This window comes from Myxine glutinosa, chromosome 4, assembly GCF_964187855.1.
Source record: "Myxine glutinosa chromosome 4, kmMyxGlut1.1, whole genome shotgun sequence".
Lineage (NCBI taxonomy): Eukaryota > Metazoa > Chordata > Myxini > Myxiniformes > Myxinidae > Myxine > Myxine glutinosa.
The window spans coordinates 155,893,833-155,915,763 of record NC_136264.1 but is presented as its reverse complement, the minus strand read 5'-3'; the positions used below and the strand labels follow the sequence as shown (position 1 = coordinate 155,915,763).

Here is a 21,931-nt window from a genome sequence, read left to right as displayed (position 1 = left end):
TCAGACCTCAAATGGATGATGTGAAGTGGAGCTCTAACACTGCCACCAATCCCCTGTAAACGAACACTATCACCAGTTGCCGTCTCCTCTGACAAGGGCAAAATGCCTTCAAGCATCAAAGATTGATGTGCTCCTGTGTTCCTTAATACCCTAACCGGTTTCTGGTTAGTCGAGTCTCCATCCAGTGACACACACCCCTCTGAAATAAATGGTTGGTAACCCTTTTGAGGGCGATTTCCCACATTTGCCATTGCATTCGGAGTTGTACTAGTCAAACTCCGCCCCTGATTTCCCTTCTCCAGAGCATAACAGTGGGACGTCAAGTGTCCAGGTTTATGGCAAAAAGCACAAGTAGGCCCGGAGGAGAACCTTGTGGTCTGCCTCGAGCCCCCCGGAAGATAAGTCTGCCTTGGAACGGTATGTCTTCTGATTTCTAGAAGTCATGGTATCAGAGTGGTCCTCAGAGTCATCACGAGGCCGCCCCCATGAATTTTCGTTCTCCGCCCCTGATGTACCATAGCTCCCCTGGCTAGGTCTAGGTGGGAAGTTAGGTTTGTGGAACCCCATCCTGTGTGTTAAGGCATAGTCATCTGCCATGGTTGCTGCCTCATACAACTTTGGTACTTTCCTTTCCTCCAGATGTACTTTAATGTCCTCGTGGACACACTGTTGGAATTCCTCCACCAGGATCAATTGTCGCAATAGTTCAAAGTCTTTCCCACCCCCTTTTGAATCACACCACCTATCAAACATGGTTTCTTTCATTCTGGCAAACTCCACACGGGTCTCGCTCTCCCTCTTCCCGGCATTCCGGAATTTTTGCCGGTAAGCTTCAGGGACCAATTCATAGGCTTTGAGAATGTTTTTCTTCACTATCTCATAATCTGCACATTGGTCAATCGGTAAAGCCGAATAAATATATTGAGCTTTACCCACCAGAACACTTTGCACGAACATGGTCCAGGACTCCTCAGGCCATTTTAGCAGTTGAGCCACTTTCTCAAAGTGTGAAAAAAAAATTGGCTACCTCCTTTTCATTGAAGGGTGGAACCAGCCTCACATGTTTGCCAACATCCCAGGTGTTCTGACTAGGTGTCGAACCAGTCAGCATGGATGGTACCTCTCCCCGTTCTTTCATTAAATCCAGCTCCTGCTGAAGCGCCATTTCACGTTGCTTTAACTCCCTTTCGGCTTTTCTCTCCTCTACTTCGAGTTCCCTTGCAGCTCTCCTTTCCTCTGTTTGTTCCTTTTCTCTTCTCTCCGAGTTCTCTTTCAACTCTCCTTTCCTCTGCTTTTTTCTCTTCGAACCTTTCCTGGCTCTGCAATTGCATCTCCAGTTTCCGGAGCTCCACATTTTCTTGTTCCTCAGGTAACCAATCCAAGGCTCCCTCTTTCCATGTTCCTTGTCTCACCAGAGATTGTATCACCACTGTCTGCATCTCTGCCTTCCTCATATGAGTTCAGACCTCCAAGCTAAAATGTTTGGCCAATATCAAGAGTTCCGATTTTTGTAACGCTCGGAACTGTGCCTCACTAGGGGTTTCTGCAAACCTCTCTGCGTCAAACTCCAGGGTGACTATCCGTTAGCACCTGTTAACCTTCACACAAGAAATTTAAAAAAAAAAGCAAAAAAGGTTTTTTGTTGTTTTTGGAAAAATTGGGGAATGTTGGAAAAAGCTCCAAATTTGGGAATTCTGGGAATGTTAGGGAATTCTTTCCCGGACAAAATTTAGGGAATTTTTTTAATCCCGGACGAAGACCCAATTTCGAGCCCACGAGTCAATTGGACGAGCCCCAAATTTCTGTTACGTGTTCCTCCCCGACCTCCTGGTCTCGGTATACCTCCGAACCCCGAGAGGAGCCACGGCAGAAAAAATATGTTATTCCTTGTCAAACTCAATAATGAAACCACACCAATGGTTATCAACAAACAAATAATATATTAAAAAGCACACAGGAAGAACAATACAACAATGGTAGCAATCAACCATACAATCAATATCTTAAGATGGTACCATCTTCTCAATTAACCTAACTCAAACTCACTGCATTCCCAGTGAACGGAGCGAACACTCCTCAATGTCTCTATAACTCAGAGGGGATCCTGGCGATGAGGCGAGTAAGGAGGTGTAGGCATGGCATGGACCGTCATGTGGTCCAAACCAACAGCACACTGGTGGTGGAAAGAGAAATCCCAAAGACGCGATCCAGACGTGTACATTCACCGTTCAATACGCGCACCGCAGTGTAATCTTCACACGCCGCTTTAGTGCACACCCATCCCCGGAAGACCACCGGAGGGTGAGGCCAGCTGATGCGGCAAAAACCTTGTTCAGTGAACGACGCACGAGGGGCAAAATGGCGGACGGCTCTTACTCGAGCCGGAACCTCAACGCCTATACCTGAATACGCAGGTTTTTCAATACTCCCGCGATAACACCAATCGTACGAAATTCCTTTCACTGACTCAAAGTTCATTCGCGACCTTCGCTCGACCACGCTCGGTACGGAGCTTCAAGACACGTCCTTTCACTGTCTACTCGTGCCTTCTTCTTCCTCTCTATCGTCGTCTTCCGGTGCTTGATCCTGTTTCCTGTCTCGTTTTTTTCCATGAGCGCTTTTAACCTTTTACCACAATAACCATTTCCCTTAAACCACAATAACCATACTTGCCGTTTCCTTCAAACCCCAATAGTAATAATAATACATAACCAGAAATGTTGCACGTGGATGAAAACCACAACCACGGAAGTGCCGAATCCGTAACAATATTTATACCTACTGAGCTTTTGTTTTACGGACTTCATACAAGTCTGGTAAATTATTCCATGCATTGCATCAATTGTTTTTGGTAAAATTGGTGTTTTTTCAGGGTATCGGTTGATGTACAGTACAAGTTGAATTCGCTAATTTTCCCATTTTATGCCCCTGCCAACTAAGTTGCCGGAGGGGCATAAATCAGACGTTTTGTTGTCATAAATGGAGTGATTTTCACCCTTGCTTCGATCGGGTTCCCCACCTTGATTTTTGACGAGAGGGGATGAGGACCCCCACGGGGTACTTCGGGCTGTACCCTGCCCATATGTAATTGTAATTCTCAAGGTTCCCTTTTTGAGGCAACGTTTCATGGCCGGATGCCCTTCCTGACGCCAACGCTTTTCGTCACCTCTTATGACACGCAGGGATACAGTGTACATAGTCTAAACCAGGGTACACACCAAGTAAAAACCCCTACATTGAAGCCTACATTTAAAAAAAAATTCAAACCAAAGTTTAAAGCTCCTTAACCAAGTTAATTATTTAGTTTTTTTAATGAGTGCTAAAAAGTGAATGTTGATAAAAATTGAAGAAAAGTTGATGAATGAAAAAAAAAGAAAATAATTACAAATGAGAAAAAAATGAAAAGGGGGAAAAAATTAAATTTAAGGAAAAAAAGAAATATGAAAAAAAGGGGGGAAATGTTTTTTTGTTGTTTTTTTTATTCAAATGAAAAAAATGAAAAAGTGAATGTTGATGAAAAGCCTCGTCTTGATGGTGGGGTTGCTACCTTTGTCAAAAACTCTCTTCCTCACCCTCCTTGCACTTCCCTTTCTCTCCCTCACCCCCAGGATTACCTCTGGCTACCTTTTGTTCATATGTGTTCTGTACCGTCCTCCAAACAGTGATGACTCCATTTACATTTCACTGTCTGACAACATGGACCAACTTCTATCCACTCATCCCAACTCTCTCTTCCTCATATGTGGTGACTTCAACTGTCATCATGCCAGCTGGCTGGGTATGGGTTCCTCTCTCACCAGTCATGGCACCTCAGCAAAGGACTTCTGTGACTCACTGGGATTGACACAATCTGTCAATTTCCCGACTCAGATCTCAGTCAATGGAGTATCTTCTCTTCTAGACTTGGTTATGACAAACTTCACTGCAAAGGTCTGCTGCTCTTCTTCTGATCCAATCGGTTCTTCTGATCATTTGCTTGTTAAAGTGGACATCTCTCTGGCCATTCTCAGAGAGCCTCCTCAGCGTCGACGAGTCTGGCATTTCACTCAGGCTGACTGGCATGGTCTTCAAGCAGCCATAAAACATCTGGACTGGTCTCCCATCTCCACTGCCTCTGACATCAATTCTTCCTGGAATTCTTCCAAAGCAAACTGCTCTCTCTCATGCACAGATTTATCCCATCTCGTCTTCAGTTGTCTTAACCTTCCTCCCGTCCATGGTACACTGAATCTTGTGGTGAGGCAGTTGCCCTGAAACAACTTGCCTTTGCCTCTTGGAAGGCAAATCCAACTGAAGGCAATCTCAGTTCCTTCCACCAAGCTCGGAACAAGTGTGTGTCTACCCTCAGGAGTGCCAGGAAGCACTATCTCTCCACACTCAAGAATGAACTCTCAAACCTGTCTCCTTCCTCCAAATCCTAGTGGCGTCTGGTCAAATCCGTTTCTGGTGTTTGTTCTCCCTCCAATCCCCTCCCTTACCTCAAATGGCCACACAGTTGACATCGCACGTGACAAAGCCGAATGCCTCAATTCTGTGTTTGCCTCAAAATCTTGTGTCCCAAACCCATCTCTCTCTGTTCCCACCCTTCCCAGTCGAACCCAACTGCTCCTGGACTCTGTGTCCTTCTCTCCTGACAAGGTGGAGGAGTTTTTGTCTAACCTCGACTCTGATTCTGCAACTGGACCAGACGGCATCAGCCCATGGGTCCTAAAATCCTGCTCTGCTGCTCTATCTCACCCTCTCTCTGTCCTTTTCACCCTCTTTTGCTCAAGGTCATCTGCCAGCATCCTGGAAATCAGCAAACATTACCGCTTTACACAAAAAAGGTGCAAAAACAGATCCTTGCAACTACAGACCAATCAGCCTGCTCCCAATTATCAGCAAAGTCATGGAATCCATCATTGCTTCGGATATGAAATCTTTCCTCTTCTCCAACGGCTTGATCTCTGATCATCAATTTGGTTTCAGACCAGGTCACTCTACTCTGGACATGCTGCTTCTGCTGTCTCAACAATGGATGGAGGTCCTCAATGCCAAACAGGAAATCAGAGCTGTCTCCCTCGACATATCACGTGCCTTCGATACGGTCTGGCACCCAGCTCTGCTCACCAAACTCTCCTCCTATGGTATCCATGGAAATCTCCATGCATGGCTTGCGGACTTCCTCTCTGGTCATAGTCAACGTGTGGCCCTGAATGGATTTCTCTCATCTCCTCTTCCTGTTCAGGCTGAAGTTCCCCAAGGCAGTGTTCTGGGCCCTGTGCTTTTTCTGGTCTTTATCAATGATCTCTCCGACTCTCTGGAAAATCCTCTCTATCTCTTTGCTGATGACTCCACTCTCTGCCGCTCCATTCCTCTGCCCTCAGATCGGCAGTCTGCAGTCCCCTCACTCTCTGAAGACTTGGACAAAATCACAGACTGGTCAAACAAGTGGAACATGTCTTTCAATCCTGACAAATCTCACACTCTTACTATGTCTCTCCGAAAAGATCGACTGGACAACCCTCCCATCTACTTTCTCAACAATCCTCTCCAAGAAGTTCTGTCGCTCAAGCTTTTGGGTCTCACTATCTGCCATGATCTTTCTTGGGAAAACCACATTTCCAAGCTGGCCTCCAAAGCCAATCGCCGACTGGGCATCCTCCGTCGTGCGAAGTCCTTCCTCGGCACACCTGAGCTCCTCACCACATACAAGGCTTTCATCCGCAGCTCAATGGAATACTGTTCTCCCCCTGGGCTGGTGCTCCTGCCTCACACCTAGCTCGGCTTCATGCTGTTGAAACCAAAGCTTTCAGAATCATTGGAATCTCCCGCGATGAAGGTAACTCTGAGGGCCTTTCACTCATTCCCCGCAGGCAGGTTGGTGATCTTTCTGTCTTCTACCGACTCTTCTCCGGCCTTGCTCCCCCAGCTCTCTCTGGGGTCTGTCCCCCAAATATTACTACAGGTCGCACAATATCTGCCTGCAACCCTCTTATGGTTAAACTGTCAAAATCAAGACTCTGTGCTCAGCTTCACTCCTTCATTCCTCTTTTCTCCCACCTCTGGAACAAACTCCCTCACTCTTTTCAATCCCACTCCTCCCTCCAGGTCTTTAAAACAGCTGTTCACCACCATGTCTTATCTTCCCCCATCAAAAACCTTGATCTTTTCTACCCCTGCTAATTTCACCCCAGATTCACTTTTTTGAATTACCAACTTCCTTCCTGGAAGTCCCTGCAGTGGCCTTATGTTTTATACTTCTCCAACCCCTCCCTCCCCTTCCCATGCCTCCTCCCCCTAAGCCCTCTCCCTCCCACAGATCTCCCGATGTCCCTGCTCTCAAATGTTGTGTTTGTGTGCTTCCCCTTCTCTCCCCATCTTGTCTACCGCTCCCCTTATTATATACTTTGTGTGTCTGTTTGATTTTTTTTATTTGTGTGATAAATGTTGGCTCTTTCACGAGCCTCGATCCTGCATACAGAAAAAAAGAAAAGGTAAGATGGAAGAAATATATGGAAATGCTGTTGAATGCAGAGAATGAATGGGATGGCAACATAGAGAGTCGCCCAGTTTTAGGACCGGCAGAGAAGATAACTGAGAAGAAAGTTGAGGAAGCGATAAAAGCAATGAAGAGTAGAAAAGAAAAGCAGGAGGGCCGACGGCAATTGTGGGAGATATGTTGAAGGCAGCAGGAAGTTGGGGTGTGAAGAGAATGACAGAGATCTGTAATCTGATGGTGGAAGAAGGCCGCATTCCAGTGGATTGGAAGTACCCTCGCCCCTCTATACAAGGGGAAAGGTGACCCTCTGGACTGTGGCTCGTATAGAGTGATAAAGTTATTAGAGCATGGAATGAAGGTATTGGAAAGGGTGTTGGAGAAGAGGACAAGGAAGAAATTTAAGATCGACGAAATGCAGTTTGGATTTATGCCAGGAAGAGGAACGACAGACACGCTTTTTATTGTAAGGCAGTTGCAGGAGAAGAGGAAGAAGTTGTTTCTTGGGTTTGTTGATCTGGAGAAAGCATTTGATAGGGTTCCACGTGGAGTAGTGACTTGGGCATTGAGGAAGTTAGGAGTGGAGGAATGGTTTATCAGAGTAGCGATGGCAATGTACAAGAGAGTGCGCACAGCTGTAAGGACGAATGATGGGAACAGTGGTGAGTTTGAGGTGAAGGTGGGAGTGCATCAGGGGTCAGTACTAAATCCACTACTATTTGTAGCTGTGATGGATGTGCTGGCTCGGAACGTAAAGGAGGGTTTACCGTGGGAGTTGTATGCAGATGATCTGGTGTTGATTGGGGAGAGTATTGATGGATTGAAGGAGAAGATGAACAAGTGGAATGAATGAATGGAGGCAAAAGGTCTGAAGGTGAATATCAGAAAAACTAAGGTGATGGCAAGTGGTAAAGCATGTGGTGAGGTGGAAAGAACTCGGAAGTGGCCATGTGCTGTGTGCAGGAAGGGTTTCCAGAGTGAATTCCATTCAAAGTACAATGTGCGCTGAGTGGGTTCATCAAAAATGTAGTGGTCTGAGAGGGACATTAACCAGTGTGGCAGCTACATTCAAGTGCAAGGTTTGCACAGAGGGAGCTGCAGATGGAGGAAATGCTGAGTTGGATGTTTGAGACGGCGTGAAGCTGGAAGATGTGAAAACATTTTCCTATCTAGGAGACATCCTGAATGGAGAAGGTGGATCAGACTCGGCAACTGTTGCTCGAGTGAGATGTGCATGGAATAAGTTTCAGGTACTGAGTGGCATGCTGATGAGGAGGGGAGTGTCGTTGAAGCTGAAGGGAAAGATGTATGCTGCATGTGTGAGAAGTGTTATGATTTATGGGAGTGACAAATGGGTCATGAATGTAGAGCAGTAACGTTGGCTGGAAAGGGTGGAAATGCGAATGGTTCGGTGGATGTGCGGAGTATCGTTGAGAGAGAGGAAGACAAATGATGAATTGCAAAAGATGATGGGAATAGAGCCTGTGATGGATGCTGTGAAGAGAAACAGGTTGAGATGGTTTGGTCATGTGTTGAGGAAAGATGAAAGTGACTGGTTGAGAAGAGTGATGGAAATGAATGTAGAAGGAAGTAGAGGACCGGGAAGACCGATAAATACTTGGCTGAAGGTGGTGTAAGAAGAAATGACGGTAAGGGGGTTAACAAGGGGAGATGCAGAAAATAGGGCAAAATGAAGAGGATTGTCATGGGGCCCGCAAGGCTAACTCCCGCTCTAGCAGGGAAAATGGCCTTAAAATGCCTGTTGTTGTTGTTGGCTTCAATTTGGCTTATGTATTTATTTATTTTTTATAAACAGTCGAGGCTCGTGTAAGAGTTAGTGCTCGTTGACAGAGCTGATCAGGACGCAACAGGACAAGAGAAAGGGGAAATGCCAACAGCAGGGAGGATGGAGAAAATAGATGAAGACAGAACAAGGGATGTGGGTGACGATGAGGGGCTGGGGAACATGCAAGGGGTGGACAAGATGGATCCAGATGCAACATTTTGGGAGTAGAGGGGGTCGTTCAACCGCAGTAGATAATATCATTTTTTTGGATGGGGAATGATTGGAGATGGTGGTTTTGAAGACCTGGAGGGAAAAATGAGATTGCAGAGAATGTGGAAGATGGTTCCGCATGTGGAAACAAAAAGGGAACGAATGAGTGTAGGTGAGCAGTGGGTCTGGATTTGGTAGTTTCACGAGAAAGGGGTGCTGATCTTCTTCAACCAAGAGCTGTTCATTCACCACAGAAGCATTTCCCCATCCTTCCCAGAGACCAGTCTTGTCCATTTTGTGAAATGATCTCGGCAATGTTGGTTAAAAATTCGCATTAAGTCATTGCGTCTTTGTTTACAGACTTGGCCATGGCATCTTTTTATTTAATTTTGTTATTGCTTTTTTGATTTTGCAAGTAATTGAAGTGATATTATTCCTCGTACTGACACAACCAATTTTGCAATCTGTTGTGCACTAGTGATATTCAGATTCAACCATTTATTTGGTTACAAGTTTTGAATGCTTTTTGCAAGACTTTACTATTCCATAAGGATCGGAATACGTTTTTGGCTTCAAAATCCTTTTGTGGTTGAATGAGACAGCTGTTAAGCCTGCCACACACTCGTGTAATTTGTTCATTTTCATGCCGGGCCATTGCTCAGAAGAGTGATTAACGCTCACGTGATGATCTCAGTGTTGCCAGTATTTGCTGGTGCGAACCACGACTGTTTTTCGGGCAACTTTCAAATGCATCGACATCATTTCCTGCGTATGTTTTTAAATTCCGGTCTTTAAAAGTAATTTTTATAGCAATATACAAAATCTGCTTTCGTTTGAGCAGATCTACCAAGTTGTTTGACTAACTTTGACATGAGGGTGTGTTAAAAAAAAAATTGTGGAAATTTAGTGTGGATAATGTGGAAACACGGACACCGGCTTTGTGAGGTCCCTGGTGATTGATTCACTTGAGGAGTGCAGCAGCTCTTACTCGGTGTCCATTCATTAGTGGGTGATTCTCAGGTGAAAGAATGTATTCACAGGCAAGTCATATGCGACATGCACTCGATAATTAGTTGAACCCGAGGTGACTCTCGGGTGACAGCCTGGCACTGAGGCAAATCTGATGACATTCACCAAATCCATCCAGTGTAGCCAGCTTTACTTTCACAACATTATTTCGTTCTCTTTTTTGACAGAGCCAAACTACTCTCAAGGAACTCTCATTTTGATATTAAGGCAAAAAAACCCAAAACAACTCTTGGGAGCGATATGGTTTATGAGCAGGCATAGATCCATCATAGGTGCACATGGCTTACAGCTCCCTCCTCCACCCCAAGCCAACTTTCCTCTGGAAAAGTCGCGAATCCATGCAGCCAGTTGTCCCATTTGTTATCACCTGAATTCAGATTGTAAAAATGATAAAATATAAAATTTGAATGACTATAAAGCAAATTAAAATACATGACAATATTATCTGACTGTAGATTTCTTTCCTGATGCTGCTTTGTCTTTAATATGCAGTTTAAGGGTCAAAACCGTAATAATTTATATAAATACCAAACATTAGCCAATTAGAAGTGGAGGCGTCTCCTCAGGGCCCCACCCCGTCCATCTTTGTTTGCCAAGAAATGCATGGCACATGAAGCAGCGAGCATGTGACAAGCTACACATGTTACCGCATGTGACAAGCTACACATAAATGTTTATTGACCTTCATTTTGTGATTAATCATCAGTTTTAAAAGCAGTGATTTTATGCATGAGAGATAATGAAGAAACAGATTTTCAAAACCAACATAAACCTCACAAACATGCTAGCATGCATGCCTCCTGAACTGAGCTGCCCTCTCTGCTTTTCCCCCAATTTTACGAGGTGGACTATATGTGTTGCTACCTCTGTTGTTTATTTGGCCTCCATTGAGGTTCCCACTAGAAGCCTGTTGCTCTTGAAAGGATTATTATTCTCACACATTTTGTGGAGACTATTCCGAGAAAACCGTTGGAGTTCCTATGTGGAGACTATTCCGAGCGGCCGCTACACCTGTTTCTCAGTCGCTTTGCACACGTTGCCATGTTACTTCGGAGCCGCACGTTTATATAGGAAGAGTTCGTCAGGAGTCGATCTACTCTCTGCTGGTACGTAGAATAAACAGTATTTGTAGAATTTCAACAAAAGCCACATCACTGTTCAGTGTTCATATCGGTAAATATTATTCCATCGTGTTTGGAAAAACTGGAAAATTGGAAAAACAATATAGCCTATTTTACTCCCAGGGGTCCCAGGAATACCCACCCAAAATATTGTTGCGATCGGTTGAGCCGTTTTTGCGGTACCTTGGAACGGACGGACGGACATTTGGTGAATTATAGTAATATATGATCACCTTGCCAAGGGGATAAAATTTTGCCAAAAAAAAAAAAAGAAGTCATCGGTCAAGTGGTTTCGCTTCGCGGCACTTATTGATTTAAAAAGAAAACTTTAAAAATCTACTTCTCCGAAACCACTTATCCGATCAATACGAAACTTGAAACATGTTTACATTCTGATGGGGCAAAATATTTGCAAACTATGATGTCATCAGTCATGTGGTTTGGCTGCCATCTTGAATTTAAGCAACAAATCAAATAATATTTTCCAGAGTACCTTTTAACGGATCAATGCAAAATGTCGTACATATGATCAATTTGTCTACATATGATTGTCATACATATGATTGTCATACATATGATTTACATCAAGTACTGATGTGGGAAAAATATTTGTAAACTATGATGTCATCAGTCACGTGGTATGGTGGCCATCTTGGGTTTAAGGGCAAATATTTGAAAATCCATATCTCCAGAACCACTCAGTGGATCAATCCGAAACTTCATACATATGATTGACTAAACATGAGGAATTTTTTTTTTGCAAACTATGACATCAGTCACAGGGTATGGTGCCCATCTTGGATTTAAGGGAAAAAATCGATATCTCCAGAACCACTTAACCGATACAAACCAAAACTTAGATATGATCGACTACCCATGAAGAAAATTTATTGAAAATGATTATGTCATCAGTCGTAGTATGGTGGCCATTTTACCTGGAAGCCTATTATCATGGCTCACAGTTCTAGTTTTTAAATTTTGTTTTGTTTTAGGTGGGGTCTTCATTGAAATATAAGCCTTCCCCCTCACCCCTCTCCCATTTATGTTTGTGATTGATACTTGTGGACTTGAAGATGGCTCTGCCATACTGGTTATTTAACCTTTTGAGTTGCCGAGATTCAAACTTAATGTAATTCACTTTGTTAGTTTCATCAATGTACAGTATGTAAATAGATGCGAGAGAAAAAAATACAAAGATTTGTTTTTATTCCCGGCCAAACTTTGTTGCTTTGTCATTAAATTTAGCTTGAGTAGCATAGAGGTAAGTTCTTTGTCATGAATAATTTTTGCATTTGGCGTTGAAGTACCGCAATCTATTTCGTTTGCTCCCATTATCGGCTGCCCCAACGATCTGTAACAGAGTATAGTACATCGGATCGGGACCCTCTCCCTCCCCCATATACCCCACCCCACACCCCATGATATTTTTTGTTCTTGCCCTTTGCCTCTACCTATTCCTGGATTTATGCATTATTAATTGCTACTAAAACCCATAGACACGTGGGTTACAGAGGTTGGTAACTGCATCATGAAGAATTTAGAGCAGATTTAGTCAGACACATGTGAACAGCATTGACATGCAAATTTCGATTAGTTTTATCTTTTTAAAATTTATCAGGCCATTTGTGATCGTGTGTGGTGGTAGAGGATGGCTATGAGCATGTCGAGCAGGTTCGTTGTGGGCATATAATATAACATGTTTATCTGCCCGTCAAGAAAACAATAATATATTCATGAAAGGACCAACCATTCCAGATGTGCCGACTAAAACCCTGCCTTCATTCACTTGAAATACCTTGTTGCTGCCTTTGCACCTTAACAGGCTTATTTCCTGACAGGCACCAAATTGATTTTTGCGATTGCGATCCTTAAATATTTTTTTCATGTTTATTTTGTTAAACGTTTCCCTGTGCTTTATTTTGCAAAATACAGATGCATGCCATGATGAAGCAACCCAAAAAACCTCTGCCCCACTGTTCCAGTACAATCACTTAGGCGTTCTACTTGACAAAGTCGAAGTCCAAATTCTTTTGGCCAGTTACGGTTCTCTAGTTCTTATCAGTTCTGTAATTTCAATGCATTTACTGCTCCTGCTCCTCATATTCTGCCTTGATCGGTGCTAACTAAAATGCCTGACTACATGTGTCTGTAGATTACGAAGCTTCCCATATCGTTTTCTGCACATTAACTTGAACGCAGCTGTTTGCTCATTTTGTCATTACAGGCAACACGGCACTTACATATGCCTGTGCGGGTGGGTATGTGGATGTTGCAAGTGTGTTGCTGGAATCCGGTGCCAATCTGGAGGAGCACAACGAGAGCGGACACACTCCGCTGATGGAGGCGGCCAGTGGGGGGCACGTTGGAGTTGCACAGCTACTCCTTGAACGTGGTGCTGGCATTAACACACATTCAAACGAGTTCAAGGAAAGTGCGCTCACTTTGGCCTGCTATAAAGGTGGGGATGAGTGTCTCGTTTTGCAAGGTGGATCGTTTTTTATAAGTTTCTGTAAAAAATTCCATACATGTCGGTATGTATATAAGTATTTCATTGTATACAGTTGTCTTAAAAATTATCTTGAAGTTTTATGGGGATATTTTGGATGGGGGACATTTATGTGGTGTCATATTTTAGTTTGCATGTCGGCTTTTATTGCTAAAAGTTTCCCCAACCACACAAAGGTTGGTAAACTGCTTAGGAAAGTTTCACCAGGTGCAGTTATATTATGATTGAAGATAGTGGTGAGAAAAGATGGACTTGAAGAGAGAGAGAGATCAACATGGAGCAGAATAATAGCCAAAGCATTGTGTTAGTTCGTGCAGTAACAACGATAACATGCCAGGCTTGGCATGGACCTGCGTAATAATCTGTGCATAATCTTTCAAAGGTAAGGTGACCTTGTTCTTGTGGGGCTTTACCTGCAGGCCATCTTGACATGGTGCGCTTCCTGCTGGAAGCTGGGGCTGACCAGGAACACAAGACCGATGAGATGCACACAGCGTTAATGGAGGCTTGCATGGTACGAACACGATGTTGCCCACTCTGCACCTTTTGTTTCAGTCCGCTATATTTCCCATTGGTTGTAACGTGTGACGAAGAGTGAAAGTAAGATTTGTTAAATCCTAATCGTCACAGCTTGGGAGAAAGCAGAGCAACCTGTTTGATTAAGTGGCTAAATAACATATTTATTTTAACATTATTTTAAATTGATATTAGCCTGGTGTTGGCTTAACAGTAAAACTGGCTGGCTTAAGATCTTAGGGTCCTGCGTTTGAGCCCCTGTCATGCATTAAAATAACACCAGATAGGTTTACTCAGCCTGACATCTTTGAGGTTGGCAAAATGAGTACCAGCTTACCAGGAAGAATGAGCCATACGAGTATCCTGCATATCAGAGTGGCTACCGGTCCAGGATTATGTCCCCGAGCCATGGAAAAGCTGCCTCGACAGTCCTATGTGTCTGAAGATGCAAAAGGAGTGGATGTTCTTAATTGATATTTGAGGTCCTTTCCCGCCCACTCCAGGATGGCCATGTGGAGGTTGCTCGGCTGCTTCTTGAGAGTGGAGCTCAGGTCAACATGCCAGCGGATTCCTTTGAGTCACCTTTAACACTGGCAGCATGTGGTGGACACGTCGAGCTCGCTGCCCTTCTTATCGAACGTGGTGCCAATTTGGAAGAAGTTAATGATGAAGGATATACTCCACTAATGGAGGCAGCACGTGAAGGGCATGAAGAGATGGTGGCACTGCTGCTGGCTCAGGGTACGTTTTGTCTTTGCTCTTTCATGGGAACACTGAAGCACAGTATTTTATTTTGTTGTTTCTTTGGTGCATTTCTTATTTTTTGATTGCACTGTTGAAGCTATGATGGGTGAGCAACTCTCCATAGCAAGGGATTTCATTGTCCTTGCAGTTGTCAGCCACCTAACCCTCTCACAGCATACTTGCCTAATCCTGATGGAATAGAGACTGTAATGACCGGTGCTGAATTATGCTGCAGGCCAGAAAGCATGATTTTAGAATTGGGGCATTGTACAACCACACAATGTCTTCGTGTTTTTGAAAGACACTAGCGTATTAATTGTCCACAAACCAGTAATCACAAATGGGGGAGCCAGCTTAAAGGACTCCAAAAGGGCAGAACACTGCATGATGCAACTCCTTTTCTGTGCAGCACTTAAATGACAGTTCATAGTTGGATAAAATGGGAATTAAACGAGGAATAGGGGATTTAAAGGTGAGGATATTACAACCGAGCTGTCTATTCAGTCTATATCTAATACAGTTTTAAAATGTTACTTTTCAGTCATTTGGGAACATCTACAAAGGAACTGTGTTGAGGTACTCCCAGTAACTGCTCTTGGGCTTAGCTTTTTAATTTGCAGTATGCACATTAGGTGAGACTGCTGGGATGTGGACACGGCACAGGAATAATAAGCTAAATCGCATGCACCTGTGCTTAAATTTCCTTGACATATAATCTTTAAGTTGCACATACTGATATTGGTGGCTTAGCATATCTAGTTTGGGAACACCCCAAATTTGTACCACCTATGCTCGAGGTTTGGGGCTTATTTCGTGTCGTATAAATGTAAGATGAAAGCAGAAATAGTTTTTGGGCCATCTGTTTGTTAGCTTGGTGATTACAGGTTGGGAATGGTTGAGGTAGTTGTGCATGCAAACATTAATCGGTTATGTGTGTAAACATTTGAACGGGCTGGGTGGATGAGGGAGGTGCAGTGGATGTAGTTTATCTAGAGTCCAAGACTTTGAAAAAGCTTTTGGCAAGGTACCGCATAGATGGCTGTTGGCTAAGGTGAGGACTCATGTTTGTGGAGCAGCCGACTGGATTGGAAACTGCCTTAGTGGCAAGAAGTAAAGAGTGGTCGTGAAGGGGAGGATGTAAGTTTTGGAGTACCCCAGGAATCGGTTATTGGACCATTATTATTCTTAATTTACATCAATGATTTGGGCAGTTGGATTGAGTCAGCTTTCCAAATTTTCAGACGACATTAAGCTTCGTGGTAAGATAGGCAGCAGAGAGAAGCTTAGATACTTTCATGGATTGGGCAAAAAATTGGCCAAAAGTTCAACATAAATTGGGCAAACGTTTAACATAAATAAATGTAAGGTCCTGGAAATGGGTAAGAAAAATGGATTACATGATGCAAGGGAGCTTGTCACACAGGAGATGGATCTGGGGGTGGTAACTTATACGGGGGGGGGGGGGGGGTTGGGGTGGCGAGGGAGGGGAAGGGAAGGGAGGGGTGGGGGGTGGTAAGCAGACAGGACGGTGCGAGACAGGCGTAGGTAACGCTAATAGGATTTAGGGTGTATTCATAGGGGGATAAATTATTATATAAAGAGGTAGTGTGCAGTACAAACTGAGGAAGGACTCAGGAAGTACAAACTCTGCACAGGAAGTTAGTGAAGCCTCATCGAGAACACTGTGTACAGTTTTAATCACCACATCTGAGGAAGGACATAGCTGCCATAGCGAGGGTTCTGTGTGGAGCAAATCGATTGATCCCTGGCCTAACTTGACTAAATCCTTGTAAACATGGTATTTTTTTTTCCTTGCTTATTTAATTTACATGCTTCTGGTATTTAAGAACCGATGATCCTTTTACATGACAATTGATTACTTTGCGTTCATGACTTTTACAATGTTCAATAGGCGAATTATTATGTAATGGAGTTAGAGTAATAGAATATGCATGTGAAGTTCATCGATGTATTGATCAACCGAAGGTTTTGTTTCATTGTTTTATCCACAAAAAGGTTTTTTGACTTGCACACACATGTTGGAGGTTTTTTTTTTTGGTGTGAGAGTGTGTGTGTGTGACTGTGTGTGTGTGTGTGTGTGTGTGTGTGTGTGTGTGTGTGTGTGTGTGTGTGTGTGTGTGTGTGTGTGTGTGTGTGTGTGTGTGTGTGTGTTGTGTATGTGTTTGTGTTTGTATGTGTGTTTGTGCGTGTGTGTGTGTACGCATGCATGCATTTTTATATGAATAGTGTTTTTGAAAATGTAAACTCGTTCGACATGATTGGCGTCAGGAAGGGCATCCGGCCATAAAAACATTGCCTCAAAAAGAGAACCATGACATTTACAACTACATTTGGGCAGGGTACAGCCCGAAGTACCCCGTGGGGGACCCCACTCTCTCTCTCTCTCGTCCAAACTCAAGGTGGGGAACCCGATCGAAGCAAGGGTGGAAATCACTCCATTTATGACGACGAAACGTCTGATGCCCGACGTGGAGATCAGTCTCTGAGGTTTGGGACATGGAATGTAGGGACAATGACAGGCAGATCAGGAGAAGTGGTGGAAGTATTGGTCAGAAGAAGAGTGGACATATGTTGTGTGCAGGAGACGAGATGGAAGGGAAGTGATGTGAGAATGGTGAAGGGTAGGCAGGGACGGAAATACAAGTTGGTGTGGCAAGGGTTCCCGGAGGGCGTGAATGGTGTTGGTGTCCTGTTTTCTGAGGAGTTTGTAGACAGTGTGGTGAGTGTGACTAGAGTGAGTGATAGGTTGATGATGGTGAAAATGATGAATTTAAAGCTCTTGGTGAACGTCATCTCGGGATATACTCCGCAGGTTGGTCGGAGCGATGTAGAGAAGGACAAGTTCTGGTGTGCGATAGAGAAGCTGATGGAAAACGTGAAAGATAAGGAAGTTGTTGTGGTCGGAGGAGACCGAAATGGACATGTGGGAAGGAGTATGGACGGTTTTGAGGGAGTTCATGGGGGTTACGGATATGGTGTGAGAAATGGAGAAGGTGAAAGGATTTTGGAGTTTGCTGATGGAGCTGATTTGTTGATTTGTAATACTCAGTTCCAGAAAGAGGATAATAAGCTTGTTACATACACATCAGGTGGGTCGACGACAACCGTTGACTACCTGATGGTGCGTAGGCGAGATAGGGGGCACCTCCGGGACACAAAGGCGATCCCGGGGGAGGAGGCTGTTTCACAGCACCACTTGGTTGTCTGCGACATAAGGGTGAAAGGTGCGAGGAGAGCTCGGCGGGTGAAGTACCAACCGAGAATGAAGGTGTGGAGGTTGAAAGAGGTGACAGTGAGGGAGGCATTAAAAGAGAGGCTGAGTATGGTGGAGGATGATGTGGTTGAGCTTGAAAGTGGTTGGATGTCAATGAAAGATAGTCTGTTGGGAGCCGTTGGTGAGGTATGTGGATGGACAAAAGGACCACCGAGGCACTCGGAAACATCGTGGTGGGATGATGAAGTTGGAAAGAAGATTGACGAGAAGAGGAAGAAGTTCAAGGAGTGTCAGAAGGCGAAGGGTATGGGGGCAGAAAAGGCAGAGCATAAAAGTTTTAAGGCAGCCAAGAAGGCTGCAAAGAAAGAGGTGGTAAAGGCGCAGGAGGCATGTAGGAAAATGTTAGGAGAACGCTTGGATTCGGAAGAGGGTCAGAGAGCGGTATTCAGGATTGCAAAGCAGATAGCGAAAGAGAGGTGTGATGTGATGGGGGTGAGTTGCTTGAAGGATGAAGTGGGACAAATCGTTGTGGACCCAGATGGAATTAAAGGAAGATGGAAGAGATATACCAAAATGCTGTTGAATGCAGAGAATGAATGGGATGGCAACATAGAGAGTAACCCAGTTTTAGGACCGGCAGAGAAGATAACTGAGAAGGAAGTTGAGGAAGCGATAGAAACAATGAAGAGTAGAAAAGCAGGAGAGCCGGCGGGAGTTGTGGGAGATATGTTGAAGGCAGCAGGAAGTTGGGGTGTGAAGTGAATGACAGATCTGTAATCTGGTGGTGAAACGCTGCATTCCAGTGGATTAGCAACAAAGTACCCTCGTCCCTCTATACAAGGGGAAAGGTGACCCTCTGGACTGTGGCTCGTATCGGGCGATAAAGTTATTGGAGCATGGAATGAAGGTATTGGAAAGGGTGTTGGAGAGGAGGGTAAGGAAGAAAGTGAAGATTGACGAAATGCAGTTTGGATTTATGCCAGGAAGAGGAACGACGCGCTTATTATTGTGAGGCAGTTGCAGGAGAAGTACATGGAGAAGAGGAAGAAGTTGTTTATTGGGTTTGTTGATCTGGAGAAAGCATTCGATAGGGTTCCACGTGAAGTAGTGACATGGGCATTGAGGACGTTAGGAGTGGAGGAATGGTTGATCAGAGTAGTGATGGCAATGTACAAAAGAGCGTGCACAGCTGTAAGGACGAAGGACGGGAACAGTGGTGGGTTTGAGGTGAAGGTGGGAGTGCATCAGGGGTCGGTACTAAGTCCACTACTATTTGTAGCTGTGATGGAGGTGCTGGCTCAGAACGTAAAGGAGGGTTTACCGTGGGAGTTGTTGTATGCAGATGATCTGATGTTGATTGCAGAAAGTATGGATGGACTGAAGGAGAAGATGAACAAGTGGAAGGAATGTATGGAGACAAAAGGTCTGAAGGTGAATATCGGAAAAACGAAGGTGATGGCAAGTGGTAAAGCATGTGGTGAGGTGGAAAGAACTGGGAAGTGGCCATGCGCTGTGTGCAGGAAGGGTGCCAGAGTGAATTCCATTCAATGTACAATGTGCGCTGAGTGGGTTCATCAAAAATGTAGTGGTTTGAGAGGGTCATTAACCAGTGTGGCAGCTACATTCAAGTGTAAGGTGTGCACAGAGGGAGCTGCAGATGGAGGAAATGTTGAGTTGGATCTTGGAGACGGCGTGAAGCTGGAAGGCGTGAAAACATTTTGTTACCTCGGATATATGCTGAATGGGGAAGGTGGATCAGACTCTGCAACTGTTGCTAGAGTGAGATGTGTATGGAAGAAGTTTCGGGAACTGAGTGGCGTGCTGACGAGGAGGGGAGTGTCGTTGAAGCTGAAGGGAAAGGTGTATGCCACATGTGTGAGAAGTGTTATGATTTATGGGAGTGAGACATGGGTAATGAACGTAGAGCAGTAACGAAGGCTGGAAAGGGTGGAAATGCGAATGGTTTGGTGGATGTGTGGAGTATTGTTGAGAGAGAGGAAGACAAATGATGAATTGCGAAAGATGATGGGAATAGAGCCTGTGATGGATGCTGTGAAGAGAAACAGTTTGAGATGGTTTGGTCATGTGTTGAGGAAGGATGAAAGTGACTGGTTGAGAAGAGTGATGGAAATGAATGTAGAAGGAAGTAGAGGACGGGGAAGACCGAGAAAGACTTGGCTAAAGATCGTCGAAGAAGAAATGCGGGCAAGGGGGTTAACAAGGGGAGATGCAGAAAATAAGGCAAAATGGAGAAGATTGTCATGGGGACCGCAAGGCTAACATTGGCTAATTACAGCTCTTGCAGGGAAAATGGCCTTGAAATCCCTGTTGTTGTTGTTGTTGTTGTTGTTGTTGTTGTTGTTGTTGTTGATCGACATGAAAATTAAATTCCAATCAAACTTTAATTTTAATTACAGTCGGACCCTGACATTCACAGGGGATACGTTCCTGCAAAATGCCGCGAATGTGGGGCATTGTTTCAATGGGAAAAGGGGAGATAGGTTAACTGTGGTTTGTGATTCATAAGGGAAAATCAAAAATCCCATGAAAAACTGTGTATACGCCCGCGAATATGTGGGACACAGCGCCGTGAATGTAGAAGCAGCACAGAAAAAACACGAATACGCCCGCAGAAAACTGTGAAAACGCCCACTAAAAATCGTGAATGGAATGTCAAATTGCATGGTGGAGGATGGTTTATGTGCACGCGCAGATGCTTTATGCATGACGCATCGAAGATACTTTTGGAACTTATTTGTGTGGCTGGTGGGAAATGTTTTATGTTTGGCTGGAAGTGGTTTTATGCCTGACCTTGGAAGATGCTTTTAGAAGTGTCATGTGCAAAGCTGGTATTTTTTGTGCCCGTGAATACGTGAGGCACAGGACCGTGAATGTAGCAGGTCGCATTTTATGAACGTCAAATATGTGGATCCCACAAATGTTGGCACCGTGAATGTCGGGGTCCGACTGTTGCCAACATTTTATCTTTATACTATTCTCACCTACATACTTGATGCGTGATTGACAAGGTGAAGATAAAGTTGTGATTTTTTCCAACCTTGAACCTTGCAATGTGAGTTGATCGATGCATTTGTGCTTTAAAAACTAAAATAACCCCAATGGCATATCTTGTTGAAGATGGCAGTGCTTTTTCAAGGCAGCTGAGGCAAAGTTTCACATTAGGTCAGGCCCATATTCATGTGTTGGAAATGCTAGTCATACAGGGACAATATGAATGATATTCCATCAAATAAACTCTCAAATGAATCCATAATTATCTCCTTTCTGTTACACTTGTCCTCTTCATTCAGGAGCGAACATCAATGCGCAGACTGAGGAGACGCAGGAGACCGCGCTGACGTTAGCATGCTGTGGCGGCTTTCTGGAAGTCACTGACTTCCTTATGAAAGCTGGAGCTGATGTGGAACTGGGCTGCTCTACACCCCTAATGGAGGCTGCACAAGAGGGACACCTAGAGCTTGTGAAGTATCTGCTCAATGCAGGTTAGCTTGTGGATACAATGGTGATTCTGGGTGTTTTCCATTTCTTACTTTTTACTGTTGAGATTTTTTTTCTCTCCTGTTTTTTGTCATTAGTTTATATGCAGTCGATGAATACAATTGGCGTTTCTTTATTTTTGGGACTGCATTGCAGTGTCGTTTGATGCGGCTTGATGTGTGCTTTGCATTTATGTTTGACAGGAGCAAATGTCCATGCTACGACCGCAACTGGTGATACAGCGCTGACGTATGCTTGTGAGAATGGGCACACTGATGTTGCGGACTTGCTGCTGCAAGCTGGAGCAGATCTCGTACGTAGCTCCAATGTACATGTGAAACTGCACACGTTGTTGTTGTTGCTGTTGTTTAGCCCCAGACAGTTCTCCCGAACAACACCGCCGCATGGAGACAGAGACACACGAGGGAAAGGACCGGTCTATGGGGACCGATCGGCACTCTGACCATGACCATGCTGCCCTGATGAATCCGTGTAGATGAATCTATGTAGCAGGGAATAATGTGGATGATTTGGCCCCCAACTTGCATTGAGGGGTGCAACCACCATGAATAGGCATCCCTGAATGTTGTACTGCACACATGTACATTTTAATGGTGTGCAGTATCCAATTAAAATGTGCGCTTAAAAAAAAATCCTCTTCCTTAAAAAGAAAAAACATTTTCTGGAGCTCATGTAGGAGCTCGTACATCAGACATGTGAGACTTTCGTCATTTGGCAAATTTGCACTTTAATGTCTCATTTTTGGTAATTTTAAATAAACTTATCGTGCTGTAAAGAAAGGCCTTTT

The 21,931-nt window shown here is 44.3% G+C and overlaps 1 protein-coding gene across 4 annotated transcripts in view; it reads left to right on the top strand.

The window, feature by feature from the left end:
* Positions 1-21,931, top strand: part of LOC137425439 (ankyrin repeat domain-containing protein 17) — a 221,706-nt gene that overhangs the window by 108,375 nt on the left and 91,400 nt on the right. For all 4 annotated transcript variants that reach the window (XM_068113878.2, XM_068113880.2, XM_068113877.2 and 1 more), the window contains exons 6-10: positions 12,849-13,082; positions 13,550-13,644; positions 14,150-14,387; positions 20,937-21,128; positions 21,327-21,436. In XM_068113878.2, the coding sequence (XP_067969979.2) occupies positions 12,849-13,082; positions 13,550-13,644; positions 14,150-14,387; positions 20,937-21,128; positions 21,327-21,436 (869 nt within the window). The remainder of the gene's footprint in view (positions 1-12,848; positions 13,083-13,549; positions 13,645-14,149; positions 14,388-20,936; positions 21,129-21,326; positions 21,437-21,931) is intronic.